This window comes from Thamnophis sirtalis, unplaced genomic scaffold (assembly GCF_051295495.1).
Source record: "Thamnophis sirtalis isolate CommonGarterSnake01/CBP01778 unplaced genomic scaffold, rThaSir2_p1.2 scaffold_4, whole genome shotgun sequence".
Lineage (NCBI taxonomy): Eukaryota > Metazoa > Chordata > Lepidosauria > Squamata > Natricidae > Thamnophis > Thamnophis sirtalis.
The window spans coordinates 2,144,269-2,161,025 of NW_028261384.1; the positions used below are offsets into that span (position 1 = coordinate 2,144,269).

General features: G+C 50.5%; 1 protein-coding gene across 2 annotated transcripts; it reads right to left on the reverse strand.

The window, feature by feature from the left end:
- Positions 1 to 13,784, reverse strand: ZNF777 (zinc finger protein 777). 2 transcript variants are annotated; one of them, XM_087712346.1, is made up of 6 exons: positions 13,633 to 13,784; positions 9,215 to 9,607; positions 4,584 to 4,710; positions 3,503 to 3,601; positions 2,773 to 3,030; positions 1 to 1,468 (listed from the first exon to the last, which is right to left on the reverse strand). In XM_087712346.1, the coding sequence occupies exons 1-6, from the start codon at positions 13,654 to 13,656 to the stop codon at positions 303 to 305; spliced, it is 2,067 nt and encodes a 688-aa protein (XP_087568472.1). In that variant the 5' UTR covers positions 13,657 to 13,784; the 3' UTR covers positions 1 to 302. The 2 variants fall into 2 exon arrangements, with proteins under 2 accessions (XP_087568472.1, XP_087568471.1); XM_087712345.1 differs by having other exon boundaries at positions 9,215 to 9,610.
- Between the last annotated feature and the right edge of the window lie 2,973 nt (positions 13,785 to 16,757).

Consider the following 16,757-nt stretch of genomic DNA (forward strand, 5'->3'; position numbering starts at 1 on the left):
TCAGGCTCCACTTTTATTATCAAAAAGAAGAGAAGGGGGAAAGGGAGGGGTCAAGGAAGCCAGAAGCTTGGAGAATATAGTTTGTGTCCATCAAGATTACGGTGCCGGAAGAGATGAAGGTTAGTTGAGCCAGAACCCCATTACTGGCTTGGAGGGAGGGACCCCAATCAGTGCTCCAGTGGGCAGAGAGGAAGGTATCTCTGCAGGACGTCCTTCCCCCTCTCCCAGATTAAGTTCTCTGTCCCGGAATACCAGGGCTAGTTTTTTTGGGGAGGGGGGGTGCAGGAAACAGAGACGGCCCCTCACTCCCCCATGTGTGTCCGCAAGTGATACTTGAGCGACTGCTTATAGCGGAAGCACTTGGCGCACTCCGTACACGGGTATGGCCGCTCACCGGTGTGCGCCCGCTGGTGCTCAAGTAGGTGATGCTTCTGGGTGAAATTCTTCCCGCACTCGGCACAGTGGTACGGCCGCTCGCCCGTGTGGATACGCTGGTGCTCGAGCAGATGGTGCTTGCGAATGAAACCCTTGCCGCACTCGCTGCAGGCGTGGGGCCGCTCGCGGGTGTGCACCCGGTAGTGGTTGGTCAGCTTCGACTTCTCGCTGAATGTCTTGTCGCACTGGCTGCACTTGTACGGACGCTCGCCCGTATGAGTCCGCTGATGTCGCAGAAGGTGGGACGGCCGACTGAAGGCCTTCCCACACTGCGGGCAGATGAAGGACAGCTCGGTTTTGCCGGCATGCACCCGCTGGTGCATGGCCAGCGAGATCTGCAGCCGGAAGCTCTTCTGGCACTCGCCGCACGAGTACGGGCGCTCACCAACGTGCGTGATCTGGTGCTTGCTCAAGCTCGACTTGTGGCTGAAGCTGCTGTCGCACTCGCTACACTTGTAGGGCTTGCCGGGCGGCGGGCGAGGCTGAGGCTGTTGCTTGAAGCTACGTTTGTTAGCGTAGTTCTGTCCGCGGCGGGGCGGAGGAGCCACCCCGCGCCGTGCCGTGTGCAGCCGCTGGTGCAGGAGGTACTGCTGCTTGATGCGGAAGCTGAGGTCGCAGGCGTGGCACTCGTAGGGCCCCTCCTTGAGGTGGTTACGCTGATGGATTATGTAGTTGATCCGCAGCATGAAGCTCTTGCCGCAGTCTGGACAGATGTATGGCCGCTCGCGCGTCCGGTTTCGCTGCTGCAGGGTGACCGGACGCGTTTCAACGCTATTGTCTCTCTCGCAGAGCGGGGCGCAGATCCCAACGGTGGGTCGGGGTGGCTTGGTCACCCTCTGCTCCTCCCGCAGAACCTCCACATTGCAGGTCAGCGAGCAGGGCGGCTCGGCCCGGGACGAAAACAACCCCCGGGTCTCCAAACTGACGGGATCTTCTTCCTCCTCCTCCTCTTCCTCCTCCTCTTCTTCCTCTTCCTCCTCTTCTTCTTCCTCCTCCTCCTCTTCCTCCTCCATTTTGATTACGATCCCGTCATCTTGCAAAAAAGACAGAAAAGCAAAAGAAAATCAGTGGGTTCGCACACAGCATCGTGCGGCAACAAGAAAAACCATTTAAGGCTCAAAACCTCCTGCGACGGGCAGGAGGAAGAATCGCGGCAGCTACCATCCTCAAAACACAGAAACTCTGTAAAACATTTCAGACTCATTCAGGATATTTAAGTACAGGTAGTCCTCTGCTTACGACCAAAGCATGTTGGCTGGGTGGTTCTCGGAGTTGAAGTCCACCCTTTTTAAAGCACACTGGATAATTCTGGGAATTGAAGTCCGCCCCTCTTAAAAGACACTGGCTGTGGAATTCTGCGAATTGAAGTCCACCCCACTTAAAGCCATGACCCGTCAAAACCGTGCTCGACTAAGCCGCGCCCGATTAAACCGCGTCGCTGATGTCATCAACAGGGCGACAACAGCCAGCGCGGAGAAAGAAGGGCGCTTTAAATAGCGCTTTGAAAGCAAGCCGATTCAAGTTAAGGTAAGGGTTAGGTTTAGGGTTAGGTTTAGGGTTAGGTTTAGGGTTAGCGTTAGGTTTAGGGTTAGGTTAAGGGTTAGGTGTTGTAATATAGTTCCTTGTGCAGGTGTGTGTCCTCCATGGCCTAGTTCATACTAGGGCCTGCAGAGTCATGCTGAATCACACAGGAGACAACTGGCTCCGAGAAAGCCATAACATCCTGATAGTGAATAACATAACATTCTGAGATGTGCCCTACCATTGACGTCCAGGATTTGACCATATATAGAAAGAACTTTCCTGAAGCAGTAGATTAGAAATTGTACTTTTACAGGCTGTTTTTACTCACATGCTATTGCTCCTCCTGCCTTCGTCCTATCTCAATAAAAGGGGCTACCAGACCCCCAATCTGGGTCGCTCCATCTCGAGAAAGTTCGTGTCCTGTCTTTTCTCAACATTGGCCCCATGGGCAAACCACGGGAACATCACATTTGGTAGCAGAGGATGGTTACTTCACATTTGGTGACCCCGACGTGATTCGAACACGCAGCCTTCACAGTTAGGGTTAGGTTTAGCGTAGGTTAAGGGTTAGGATTAGGTTTAGGGTTAGGCTAAGGGTTAGGTTTAGGGTTAGGTTTAGGATTAGGTTTAGGGGGGTTAGGTTTAGGTTTAGGGGTTAATTTTAGGTTTAGTGTTTACAGCGTGCTTCTGTCTCCATGCTGTTGTCACCCTGTTGATGACGTCAGCTACGCGGTTTCGTCGAGCGCGGTTTAGTCGAACGCGGTTTTGTGGTGGAACCCTTAAAGCATGCCAGCTGAGGGATCCTCTACTCACCCGTGCAGTTGCTGTGCTGCACAGTGACCCTCTTGATCTCGCCAAAGTTCACGTCGTACTCGCTTCCTTCCTCCAGGTTGTTGTTCCTGGCAAAGTTCCCCAACGGAGTGGCTGCGCTGTAGGGGCTGCCGCAGGGGGCTTCGGGGTCCAAGCCTTGGAAATCTCCCTCCGAACTCCCGGACATCTGATGTTGCTCCAGATCTCCAGGACATTCGTCGGAATGAGGCTCTTCCGTTTTGATCACCACCCTGATGCCAGCTGCGGGGAGGAAAGTGTCACAAAAGCTTCGATTGGTTCCGGTACTGGTGGTCCTCGCGGCTTAACGACAGTTGGCTTAGCAACCATTCAAAGTTACAACGGCCCTGAAAAAAAGCAACTTGGGGCCATTTTCACACTTACGACCGCTGTGTGGACGTGGTCACAATTCAGACGCTGTGCGAACTGACTCATCTTTACGATGGTGGCACTGTCCCGGGGTCGTGTGATCGACTTTTCCGACCGTCTGACAAGGAAGATCAACGGGGAAGCCGGATTTCCTTAACTACTCCAGTGATTCCCTTAACAATCCTGGGTGTCCTCCCATCTTAAAGCCTAGCTGGCTGGGGGACTCTGGGTTGGAGTCTTCAAGTGAAATGAGATTAATCTCATTCTAGGCTAACCCCTGCCTGATCTAAAGATAATTTCATTTAATCTCCTTGCAAATCTCTTCCCAACGGAGGCGGGGACTCACCTGCTGTGGGGTCGGGAAGCCTTCCCTGTTCTTCTGAGTCCTGTTCGTCGGGCGCCCGCTCGGTCTGCGACAAAACGCCTGGCTTGGAAATGGCATAATCTGCGGTGGGGACAGAGGGGGTCAGCCCTTAGATTTAGGGCCATGTGACCAGACTCGGGTTCAAAATGCACTGGGGGGGGGGTGGCGGTCAGGTATGGGGAGGTTCAGAAGCAGGGAAGCATAAGGCATGCTTGAGAAACATAACATGTTGTGCCTCTGGGCACTTAAAGCAGATGAAAGAGATGGAGAGGGAAGGAGAGGGAGGGAGGGAGGAAGAAAGAGAAAGAGAGAGAGAGAAAGAGAAAGAAAGAAAGAAAGAGAAAGGAAAGAAAGAAAGAAAGAAAAAGGAAAGAAAGAAAGAAAAAGAAAGAAAGAAAGAAAAGAAAAAGGGAGGGAAGAAAAAGAAGGGAGGGAAGATGGAAGTAATGAATTAATGATGGAAGGAAGAAAAGAAAGAAGGAAGGAAGGAAAGAAGGAAGGGAGAAAGAAGAAAAAGGAGAAAAGAAGGAAGAAACAAAGAGGGAGGGAGGGAGGGAGGGAGGAAGAAAGAGAGAGAGAGGAAGAAAGAAAGAAAGAAAGAAAGAAAGAAAGAAAGAAAGAGAAAGAAAAAAGAAAGAAAAAGAAGGGAGGGAAGATGGAAGTAATGAATTAATGATGGAAGGAAGAAAAGAAAGAAGGAAGGAAGGAAAGAAGGAAGGGAGAAAGAAGAAAGAAGAAAAAGGAGAAAAGAAGGAAGGAAGGAAGAGGGAGGGAGAGGGAGGGAGCAGGAGACTGTTACAGAATTATGGTATGACAGAGTTATGAGACATTAGAGGTCATCTAGTGCAGCCCCCTGCTCAACCAGGAAACCCTAGACCCTTTGAGACGGGTGGCTGTCCAGTCACTTCTTGAAAACCTCCAGTGATAAAGAACCCACAGCCTCTGGTGGCAAGCAGTTCCACTGGTTAATTGTCCTCACTCTTAGGGCATTTCTCCTTAATTCCAGGTTAATTGCAGCCCACCCACCAACCCACCCAAATGGAGCAGAGCTGTGGCCCCTTACCCAAAGAGACCAAGGACTGGTGGTTGCCCTTCATCAAATTCTTGTAGAGTTCCTTCTGCCATTCTTCCAGTTTCTCCCATTCCTTCTCGTTGAAGTAGACCGACATGTCGTCAAAGGTCACTGGCACCTGGAACCACAACACTCAGCATTAACACCTGTCAGAGAAAACTAGAACCTCTCCCCTTCCTTCCTTCCTTCCTTCCTTCCTTCCTTCCTTCCTTCCTTCCTTCCTTCCTTCCTTCCTTCCTTCCTTCCTTCCTTCCATTCATTCTTCTTTCCTCCAAGTAGCACTGATGATGTTCCCTAGTTGGGTCATGAAACATCTGCAAGGAAACCACCCAGCTCAGAGAGCACCAAGGGTTCCACCACAAATGCGCGAACAACAAAAGCGCGCCTGACTAAACCGCGGTGACAAAACCGCGCCGACAAAACCGCGCGACGAATGAGCGACGAATTAGCCCTAAAGCGCGCCGACAAAAGAGCGCCGACAGAAGCGCGCTGTAACATAATCCTAAACCTAACCCTAAACCTAACCCTAAAACTAACCCTAAACCTTACCTTAACTTAAATCGCGCTTCTGTCGGCGCACTGTTGTCGGCGCGCTTTTGAAATCGCGGTTTTAGCTCCGCGGTTTTGTCGGCGCGCTTATGACGTTCGCGCTTTTGTCGGGTCACGAGCACCAAGGACCCCACAGTCCTCTTCCTTCCCTCCTTCCTTCCTTCCCTCCTCCCTTCCTCTCAGATCCAAGGCCAACCGAGCAAATATGGCTCATTCTCAATAAAAGAGAATATTTAGCAGTTTAGCAGTTAGCCTTCATCGGGCTTTCAGCCCTCTCTAAGCAATTTACAGAGTCAGCACATTGACCGCAACAATCTGGGACCTCATTTTATCCACCTCTGAAGACTGGAAGGCTGAGACAACCTTGAGCTGGTGAGATTAGAACCGCTGCAGATAACAGTCAGCTCAGGAACTCAGGGTTGAGATGACCGGCTGTGGTTTTGATTTGATTTGATTTATTGCATTTCTATTCCGCCCTATTCCCAGAGGGGCTCAGGGAGGCTCGCAAACCAAGTAAGGCGGGGGTGGGGAATACAAACAGGAGGGGGAAAAAACAACGGACAAACAACTGCAACAATTTAAAAACACCCAACAGCCACACAATTCGAGCGGGGGAGGGGAACTCGTCCAGCCCCAGGCCTGTCGGAACAGCCAGGTTTTAAGGGCTTTGCGGAAAGCCTGAAGGGTGGTGAGGGTCCGAATCTCCACGGGGAGTTCGTTCCAGAGGTTTTCTTACAGACATTTCATGACTCAACTAGGGAACATCATCAGTGCTAGAAGGGCATGGGGTTTGTAGAGAGGAGGAGGAAAATGGAGAAGAGGAGAAAATGGACTGGGAGGTCCTTCGTGCTGAGCTGGATGGTTTCCTTGCAGACATCTCATGACCCAACTAGGTAACATCATCAGTGCTAGATGGGAGGAGGCGGAGTTACATAATGAAACGTCTGCCAGAAAACTGCCGAGCACAGAGAGCACCAAGGATCCACAGTCCTCCTACTCCCTCCCTCCATCGCCTCCTCCTCCTCCCTTCTAGCCCTGATGACGTTACCCAATTGGGTCATGCAACGTCTGCAAGAAAACAACCCAGCTCTGAGAGCACCGAGGATCCCACAGTCCTCTTCTCCCTCCCTCCCTCCCACCCATCCACCCACCCATCCTTTTTCTTCCTCCTCCTCCATTCCTTTCTAGCCCTGATGAAGTTACCTAGTTGGGTCATGAAATGGTTCCACCACAAAACCATGGTAGACTAAAGCGCGTGTGACTAAAGTGTGGTGACAAAACCGCACCGTCAAAACCGCGCGACAACAGCACGCCGACAACAGCGCGCCAACAGAAGCGCGCTGTAACATAACCCTAAAAATAACCCTAAACCTAACCCTAAACCTTACCTTAAGTTAAATCGTGCTTCTGTCGGCGCGCTGTTGTCGGCGCGCTGTTGTCAGCGTGCTTTTGACATCGCGGTTTTAGCGCCACAGTGTTGTCGGCATGCTTTTGACGTTCGCGGTTATGTCGTGCCACGCATGAAAAGCCTTCAAGAAAACCACCCAGCTCGCAGTGCGCCAAGGAGACCATCCCCACCCCCCCCAGTTCAACCCTAAAGACTCTATGCTATTGGTGCCTATGTTTAGCCTGGAGAAGCAAGGTGAAGAGGCAGCTCCCCTGGCTGGGGAATCCTGGGAGTCGAAGCCCTCACATCACACCAGGGTTGAGGAACACCGCTAGGAAATACGGACATTTCAACATATTGGACAACCGTACGAGCAACGGGACAGGTAACGTTTCCCGTTCATACATAAATGCTTGATGCCGGAAACACGTGGGCTTCGTGCTCCGTGTCGAAATTGGATCCCTCCCTCTTTCTTCCTTGCTGGCTGGCAAGGGATCCGGTGAGGTCATCCTATCTGATCACATTTCAAGCCCGAGTGCCGTTTCCGAACGAAGCTCACCGAGCCCAGCCGCCCCTGTCATGGGGACAGCCTCTCCACCAGGGGCCACCTGGATTTTAAGAAGACCCCCAGACCCAACCAGCCACACAGCCCGCCGTTGTGTCAAGGCTTCCCCGCAAACAACACTGCGTCCCTTGTTGCGAAATGCCAACAGTGTTGTCATTCTGACCTTCCGACCACGTTTTCCCCAAAATAAGCCCTGGCGAAGGGAGGTGGGCACAGCCAGCACAGGAGGCGGTGAGCATGCGCGGACCAATAGCGTTTGGCAGCAGCCGCAGCCCGCGCAACGCGAGTGAGCTCATCATCTGCCCATGCAGCGGGTGGAGGGAGAGGCACGGTGGGGGGGAAGGCACATGATCTGGACCACACGGGCCACAGGAAAACCGAGTGTCGGTCGGCCGAAGTGGTGGGTGGCCGCGAGAACCTCGTCTTTGTGTTTTTGGGGCTCCCCTGCGGGACGACCAGATCACCTGCCTTCTGCCCCCCAGCTTCTGACTCAGGCCTATCGACTCTTACACAGTAACTTCTCGTTTCAAAGGTTGACAACCAGGGGGTTAATGGGCTGACAAGGGGGGCAAAAATGTAGACAAAAATTCAACGAACACGATCCGGCAGCTTTGCAATCATCAACCGTCTACAGCAGTGGTCTCCAACCTTGGCAACTTTAAGACCTGTGGACTTCAAATCCCGGAGTTCCTCAGCCAGCAACTCCCAGAGTTGAAGTCCACAGGTCTTAAAGTTGCCAAGGTTGGAGACCACTGGTCTACAGGACGTCCTCGACTTACAACAACATGCTTAGTGACTGTTCGAAGTTACAACAGCGTCGAAACAAAGTGACCCATGACCATTTTTCCTGCTGACGACCCTTGCAAGGATCCCCACAGTCGTGTGGTCAAAATTTGGCTGCTTGGTGACCTACTCGTATTTATGACATCTGTGGTATCCCAAGGGTCATGTGGTCAAAATTTGGACACTTAGCGACCGACTTGTATTTACGACGATCGGTATTCCCCAGGGGTCATACCATCCCCTTTTGCAACCTTCCGACAAGCAAACTCGACGGGCAAGCCAGTTTTGCTTAACCACCGTTTCTGATTTAACCACTGCCTCGCTTAGCGATGGAAATTCTGAGCCCAATTATGGTGATAGGTTGAGGACCACCCGTGTTATTATTTCCTCCGCTGCCTTGAAGACACACCGAGTGCTTCTCTACGGGCGACAAACTCCCGGGATGTCTTATCACACTTGGACCAATCAAAGGCAGGATGGGGTGTCAAACTGGCGCCCCATGGACCTGATGCCTCACGTGGAGGCCACACCCACCCCTGCTCCATAAAGGGGGGGAAACACGCTGTGACATGTCCCGTGACGGCAATGGGACACGGCAAGTTTGACACCTGTGTTCTAACTGGCTGGCTTCTAGGAATCGACACCCCGCGTCCATCTGGGGTTGTGATGCGATGTGCAAGAAAACTACACAACGGACTCATCCAGAATTCCCCCCTTTCCAGGCTGGTGACATGAAGGGGGGGAGGGTGGATTATTTTTGGGGGAGGGGGGGATGGTCCAGTGCATTTGCATCTATGTCCACACCCAGAGGCGCCCTGATGTTTGCAGAGACACTCACGTGAGTGGATCCATGAACACCCGCCAACGACGCTGATGCGAGTGAGGCCACCTGCGGGTGCAGAGGATTGTGCACCGCCTGCCTCCTCACACGGCCAAATGGCGATCAGCCCGCGGCCCTGAAGTGGGCCACAGATCACAGGTTGGGGACCCCTGCCTTATTCTGTACCCCAGACCAGGCCGAGGGAACCGTAGTTTTGCAGAGCGCCTGGTTCCTAAACATTTTCTGATGGCTTCGCTCGTTTGTGCGACTTGATTCCTGTCAAGCAGCGGATCGGCTTCGGGATCAGGAGTGGCACCAGGCTGCAGACTGGTGCAGGGACGATGACCAGTACAGGGTTACAGATCGGGGCAGGGGGTGAGGACCAGGGCGGGGATATGAGGACCGGTGGGGAGCTGCGGACCTATGTGGTGCCACAGCCCAGGAGTTGGAAACTCTGAATCTAAGTCAACATCTCATCCCACAGAACTCCCGGGACGAACATCGCCAGCCAAACCTACTTTCGGGGACTCTCCCTTGGAGCCCGGCGGGAAGCGCAGGATCCAGAAGTTGCGGTTCTTCAACAGGTTCTCCATGTTTTCCAAGCGGCGTTGCAGCAGGCCGTATTCCTGAATGAGGGTCCCCAACGCGGCCCACTTGCTCTCCAGCTGCCCGCCGATCTCCCCCGTCGTCTTCTCGCAATCTAGAACCTTCTTCTCCACCGTCCCGGTTCTGCCTTCCAGGTCCAGCAGGCGGGTGGTGTGCAAATCCACCTTCTTCTCCATGGCTTGGAAGGAGGCCACCAAGGTCAGGGCGATCTCGGCCGCTTGGTCCTCCCGGTCGAACATTGGGTCGGCTTCGATGGGCATCGGAGGGAGACGACGACGGGCGGCCGCTGCATCCCGTTGAGATGCCTGCTGGGGAGGATGGAGGGGACAAATTTAGGGTACCACCGGTGCACCCCTGCTTATGATGCCATGTCTCCCGATGCTGCCTGGTACTTAGTCCTCAACTCACGATGGCTCATTTAGTGACCACTCAAAGTTACAACGGACCCCCCAAAAGGGACCCTTTTTTCACTTACAACCTGTCAAAATTATGACGGTGGGCAACTGGCTCATATTTACGACGGTTGTAGCGTCCCCTTTTGCAATCTTCCGATAAACAGGAAGCCGGATTCACTTAACAGCCATGTGACTCCCAGTTAAAACCACAATGATTTACTTAATGACCATGACAGGAAATGTCGCAAAAGGGGGCAAAATGCCCTTAACAAATATCTCGCATTTTTTGACTGCAGAAATTTTTGGGGTTCCATTATGGTCGTAAGTCGAGGACTAGCGTTATATGGAAATAGGCACTTTCACCATTTTAACTTTATTTCTAAATTTATTTGCTGCTTGTCTCACTTCGGGCCGGTTCCCCAATCTTCCCGGAAGATTATAAGTATAGGTAGTCCTCGACTCTCAACCATTCACACTTAGCGACCGTTTGAAGTTGCAGCGGTATTGAAAAACGACTGTCCCTGCATCCCCCACAGTCACAGTCATGGGATCCAACATGCAGGCTCTCGTCAACTGACTCATATTTATGACAGTTGGAGAGTCCTGCGGGAGGGTCTCATTTTGCGACCTTCCCAGCTGGCTTCGGGCCAGCCAAGTCAAGGATTCACTTAATGGTCACACGATTCACTTAACAACTGTGGCAGCTCTTAAGATGTGTGGGGGGGGAGTCATTTAAACAAGTGGGACTTGCTTAAGATCTGCTTCATATAACGACCAGCTGTGGTTGTAAGTCTAGGACATATGGTTTTATACGGAATCCTCTTTAGTTGAAAGTTTCTGTCCTTGGAAGAAGGAAGACTAAATAATTTTTAATTGTGTTGAGGAATCGGATCCCAGCTTAATAGGCAGAGGAAATAAATTTAAAACCTACATTCCTTTTCTTTCCTTTTTCTTTCCTTCCTTTTTTCCTTCCTTCCTTCATCCCTACCTTCCTTCCATCATTAATTCATTACTTCCTTTCCCTTCCCTTTCTTTTCTTGCTTCCTTCCTTCATTTACTTCCTTCTTCCGACTTCCTCTCGCCCCGTTCTATGACGCTTCTGGCCACAGTGGATAAGTGAATCCCTCCAGTCGTTTACGTGAGTAATAGCGTCGTTAAGTGAATCAGACTTTGGGTCGCAAGAGCTGATCACGTGAGCCCCCGGGATGTTAAGCGAATCAGGTTCCCCTCCCCCCCAACGATCCGGAAAGGGGATCACCGCGACCGTTGTAAATACTTTTGAGCCCCCCCCCCCCCTGATGGTTGTTAAACATGACACAAGCGGTCCTCAGTTGTCCCTTTTTTTCCCCCAAGGACGTTGTACCCGGGAAGGGTCCCTGAATGAACCAACACAGGCCCCAAAGAAATATATTATATTATAAATCAAATTTTTATAGCTTTTTGGCAGCATGTCATCCATCTGTAAGACAGGCGGCTGAATAAATTGGATAAATAAATATAAATGCATGCAACGTAACAAGGGGAGGAAACATATTTTTCCCTGGTTGAGCTGAAATTTAGCTTCCTTTTTTCCTTTCCATTCCTCCTCCCTTCCTTCTGTCATTACTTCCTTCTGCCCTCCCTTCCTCTTCCTACTCTTTTCCTTCCTTCCCTCCTTCTTTCCTCCCTTCCCTTTTTTTCCTTCCTTCCTTCATTTCCTACCTTCTACTCTCCCTCTCCCTTCCTTTTCCTTTCTCTCTTGCTTTTCATTACTTTTTCCTCCTTCCCTCCCTTTTCCCTTCCTTTGTTTCTTTCCTACCATTCTCCCTTCCTTTTTGCTTTTCATTTGCTTTTTTCTACCCTCCCTTCTCTTTTCCTTTTCCCCCTTCTTTCCTTATTCCTTCCTTCCCTTTCTACTTCCTTCCTTTCCTTCTACCCTCCCTTCCCTTTTTCCTTCCACCTTCCCTCCTTTCCCTTCCCACCTTCCTTCTGTCATTAATTAATTTAATACTTCCTTCTCCCCTCCCTTTCCCCTTCTCTTTTCTTCCCTTTCTTTCTTTTCCTATTTTCCTTCCTTTTCATTTACTTCATTCTACCCTCGGTTCCCTTCCCTTTTTCTTTCCTTCTTCTTTCCTTTCCTTCCTCCTTCCCTTCATACATTCATTCCTTCCTCCTTCTCTCCCATCCCTTCCTCTCCCTTCCTCCTTGTTTTCATTCCTTCCTTTTCCTTCCATCCTCCCTCCCTAGATCCATTACTTCCTTCTTACCTCACTTCCCTTCCTCCTTTCTTTTGCTCCTCCCTCCCTCCCTCCCATCCTACGTTCATTAGCATCCTCTGACACCTGTGTAGGGCATTTGTCACCAAAATACTACAGGTAGTCCTCAAATTACAACCATTTCTTTTAGTGACTGTTTGGAGTCGCAACAGCCCTGGAAAAGCTGTTCTTTGATGCTTGCCACCGTGGCAATGTCCCCTAGGGTCACGGGCTCAAAATCCAGACGCCCAGACTCAAATTTATGACACAGTCACGGTTTCACGACGTGATTCCCTCTCCCGAACCTTCTCATTCCCTTAACGACCGCCTGCCTAACGGTTCGATTAGCCACCCAGGCAAGGAAAGTCATAAACCGGGAGAAGCCCCTTTTAACAAACGTCTCACTGCGCAACATAAATTTTGGGGCTCGTAAACTCAAGGACAGAAAACAATACAGAACAGAATAGAGAATAGAGGCAGGGGGAGATTCGCAGGTAGGCTCAAGAGCTCCTCCTGCTCGCCCCGGAGATCAGGAATCCCGGGGACCCTCCGATCTCCCTCCTGAGCTTAGAGAGACGACGTGGGAAGGGGGGTTACTGGCAGACGTTTCGCCACCTGACTAGGGAATGTCATCGATGTTGTGAGAAAGGGAGGGATGCTCTTAGAAATGCCTTTTGGTTGGGTGATGTTCCCTAGTTGGGTCATGAAACGTCCCTTCCTCCTTCTTTTTACCCTCCTCCACCTCTTCCGATTCTCCTCCTCCTGCTTTTTCCCTCCCCTCCCCTTCCTGCTCTTCCCTTTCTCCTTCTCCCCGTTTCCTCCTCTTGGACTAGATGGTCTCTGGAGTTCCCCCTTTAGACCCCCCCATTTGGGCTCAGCCCAAGGACAGTCAGCTTCCCAAAAGGCCATTTGGGGTGGGGGGGAGATGCCCCGTGGCCAAAGAGGAGAATAGAATAAAATAGAGAGAACAGAAAGAAAATAAAGGGGGAAAAAAGGAAGAGGAATAGAATAGCAAAGTTGGAAAGGACCATCCAGTCTCCAAGCCAGGCCCCAAGAAGGTCCAACCTGGGGGTGGGGCTGAAAGGGGCTGTCAAACCCAGAGGCTGGTATAGGGCCATTTCTAAGGGGTGGGTGGGGTCTTTTTTAAGGGGGGTGGGGTCTTTAGCCAAAGCCGGCCTCTGGGGGCTGACCATCCAGCCAGGACTCAAGAAGGAGGGGGGCAGGCAGCAGTCCAGCCTGGGGGTCCCAAGGGAGGGATCAAACCCCCCTATATTTAGAGGGGGGACCCTTAAGCCTAAGCCACCCTCTGGGGGTGGACGCCCCCTCCCCACAGCCTCCCTGCCAGGCCCCCCCAAACGGGCAGGGAAAAAGCAGCAGTCCAACTCGGGCCACTGCCCCAGCGGAGGGGGTGGCATCCCCAGTGGGGGAACAGCCGCTCCTTCCCTCTCACCCCCGCCCGCAACTGCTCTTCCCGGTACACCCCCCCGCCTCCCCCCCGCGCGCTCTTAGCGCCGCTCTTCCCGGTCACCCCCGCCCCCCTGCGCACGCTCTATACGCGCCTCCAGCGGCTCTTCCCGCTACCCCCCCCCTGCTCCGTTGTCAGACGGGCCTTCGGGGGGGTGGAGGGCGAAAGGAGGGGGCGCCGCCAGGTTTATCCCTCCTCCCCACCACCACCCCCGGCGGTCCACCACCCCCCCTCACCTGGGCAGGCGCCCCCCCCTCCATGATCCTTTGTTGCCCCCCCCGCCCGTGACGGGGCGCAGCGCCGCACAACGAGGCTCAGCCGGGCGAGGAGGCGGGAGGGGGAGGAGAAAAGCGCCGCGGGGTCCTTGCGACCGCCGGATAGCTTTCCCTGCCCGGCGGCGCCTGCGCAGAACGGGCTCCGCCGCTGCGTCAAAAAACCGCCGGCGCTCTATAGAGTTCAGCCTGGTCTACGGTCCGCCGTACGTGCGGTTCCCTCGCGCGCTCAGACGTCACACACATAAACACCGCCGCCCTTGCTAGGTTCAACTTATTTTTTAACACAGTCCCCTTTTGTTTCCCCCCCCCCCTCAATATTGATCTTGTGTTCCTCTCCAGGGAAGCCGGCCCGATTGGAGTCGGGCGGTCCGAGAAACGGAATCAATCCCTGTAAGGAAGAATGGAGGGAGAGATGGAGTGGAGACTGAAAGGGGATCAATACTTTATTTCAACGGAAGAGATGAGTTGGTCTCTCAAAAGAACTCTAAATCATAGTATATATTTATAGTTTGCTAAGTAACTATGTATGACTAAGTCATTTAATGATAAATGAATAACAAGGATGAGGAAATAAAAATAAAATGAAATCAAGATAAAAATAAAACCATTGCAAACACTATCCAGATTTACTAACCATTCAAAAATATTAAAAATCATTAATTTTAATACTAAAATAGTTTGTGTGTGTGTGTGTTGTATTTGGGTTGCTGTCTGGATGGTCTCTTATGACGAGCCGATGGACAGAGAATGGAAGCAGTGAACTTCCTCCCATATTTGGGCATTCCAGGGGTTGTGACTTAATAAATAAATAAATAAATAAATAAATAAATAAATAAATAAATAAATAAATAAATAATAAATACACGGGTTTTCTCCCGTGTAAAATTGGAGATGTCTTGGCGACGTTTCGACCAAGTCTCATTCGTCATCTTCAGGCTCGGTGCTTCCAGGAGCAATGTGAGATCTCAGCTGTTTCTTCCTTTTAACTGCCAGTGGGTAAACGGCCACATAACATGAACAGGCGGGATGATACCTCCCGCCTGCCAGCCATTTGGAAGCCTGCCCTTATTGATAAACGAGCCCCTAACATGATGAATGACACCAGGCCCACACTCACAAGAGCAACACAGCATATCACCACCAAACATCCACAAAGAAAGCAGACAAAAACCCACACTGATGAGGAGGCACAACCAAGGACCAGAAGCCAGACTGCAAATGCACAATTAGCCTCTTTAAACCCCTCCTATCCTTACATGAGACACAAACCCCCAACCAATCAGAACACACCTCCACCCAATCAGAACACAGCCAAGCTCCCACCCAGTCAGCTCAAACCCCAACTGATAGTTAAAAGGAAGAAACAGCCAAGATCTCACATTGCTCCTGGAAGCACGAAGCCTGAAGATGACGAATGAGACTTCGTCGAAACGTCGCCAAGACATCTCCAATTTTACGCGGGAGAAAACCCGAATAACTAGAGACCTACATACTAACACCCGCGAAAACCTCAGAAAACAAATATTTATTTTATGTTCATATTTTATGTATATACATATAGTATATACATAAAATCTCGCCCAGTCCAACAACCCTGAGGCCTGACCAAAGCACCCACCCGCCGCCCCTCTATGCCCACGGGGGACAAACCAGGGTGTTTTTCTCCGGGGGAGCCATGGCCGGTGCAGCAAGTGGCAGGGCCCGTCAGGTGGGCAAGACCCTCACGAACCTTGCCACTGCTGGCAACAGCATGACCCTGCCCGGAGAAAACCACCCTGGGAATGTTTCTTTCGTCACATTCTATTGGTAAATGTGCCTGGTCCAACGTCTTTCCAGCAATTTAAAATTGTTTCTCACATAGACAATTATATGTTGCATGTTCTAAAGTCGGCAAACCAGGCAATCTCTATATCTGCACAGACAATGGAACAAAAAATATTGTATACCCACAAGCATTGTGAAATTAAACATATGCTTTTGAACTACTCGGTCGGCGAAAGCTGGGAAAAGTAATGGGAACTCCCTCCGCTACGCGGAGCTATGGATTCGAACCGCTGAACTGTGGAATTTTGGGATCGACGAGCTCAGTGTCTTAGCCACTGCGTTCCTAAATATAATAATATAATTTATAAGTGAAATATAATATATAATTTTTATAACGTAAATAGATAAAATGTTTTTTTGAATATTATGTTAATATTATTACACTTAATATATATTAGTACATTTAATAAAATAGTCATTTTTAAACCAATAAAGATTAAACTGGTACTAAATAAGTATTAAATAAATGAAGTGGGTGGGCGCGAGGGGAGGGATCCCCAGGGATCCCCATCCTGACCCTTGCTCCGTGCCCCTCTTGCAAGACAGAACCCTCTTCTCGTGGTCGATGGGAAGCAGGAAGCGTCGATGCGGTTTCACAGGAACCTGTCCTCTTGGTGGGGTGAGGGGAAGTTTGGTCCAGAGATGAAGAACGAACCCCTCTGCCGTCTCCTGCAGCGCCGCCCAGAAAGGAGTGGGAATTGCAGTTGGGGAGGACCGGGGAGAAGCTGCTCTTCCTGTAATTCAGCAAAAGGGGTAATTCTGGGGTACACGATTTTCCAACCTCTGAGTTACCCCCATTTGCATCCTGGAAATCCTCCAGTCCTTGAGTTACAACCACTTGTTTAGTGACCATTCAGTTACAACAGCACCAAAATGACTTATGACCGTGTTTCCCATTTACAAAAAAGGAAGGGGGGGGAGGACTATGCATAGTATTCATCTATGATTAATATTAATTATATTCATTTATCATTAATTAAAAATTATGCATATTAATCATTTATATTAGTACTATTATTAGCTTAAATAATTATTGTATATTATGCCTATTATTCATGTATTAATTGTCAATGAATGACATGCAGAGTATTTAATCATTTAATAAATGAATATTACAATTCATGTATTATTAAATTATTAAATATTACTAATGTGATTATTGTCATCTTTATGTGTATTTTTTATAAATATAATTATATATTATATTAAATATATTACATGACTTGAAACTTATAAACTTGAAAATACTCACGCAGGAATCA

What these genes read in the sequence shown, in the direction of transcription:
- ZNF777 (XM_087712345.1), bottom strand. Translation starts at nt 13,656, where the DNA reads ATGGAGGGGGGGGCGCCTGCCCAG. An exon ending in AGGGGGGGGCGCCTGCCCAG is followed by an intron (nt 9,611 to 13,632) that starts GTGAGGGGGGGT and finishes CATCCTCCCCAG; the next exon opens with CAGGCATCTCAACGGGATGC. An exon ending in CCAGTCCTTGGTCTCTTTGG is followed by an intron (nt 3,602 to 4,583) that starts GTAAGGGGCCAC and finishes TCCCCACCGCAG; the next exon opens with ATTATGCCATTTCCAAGCCA.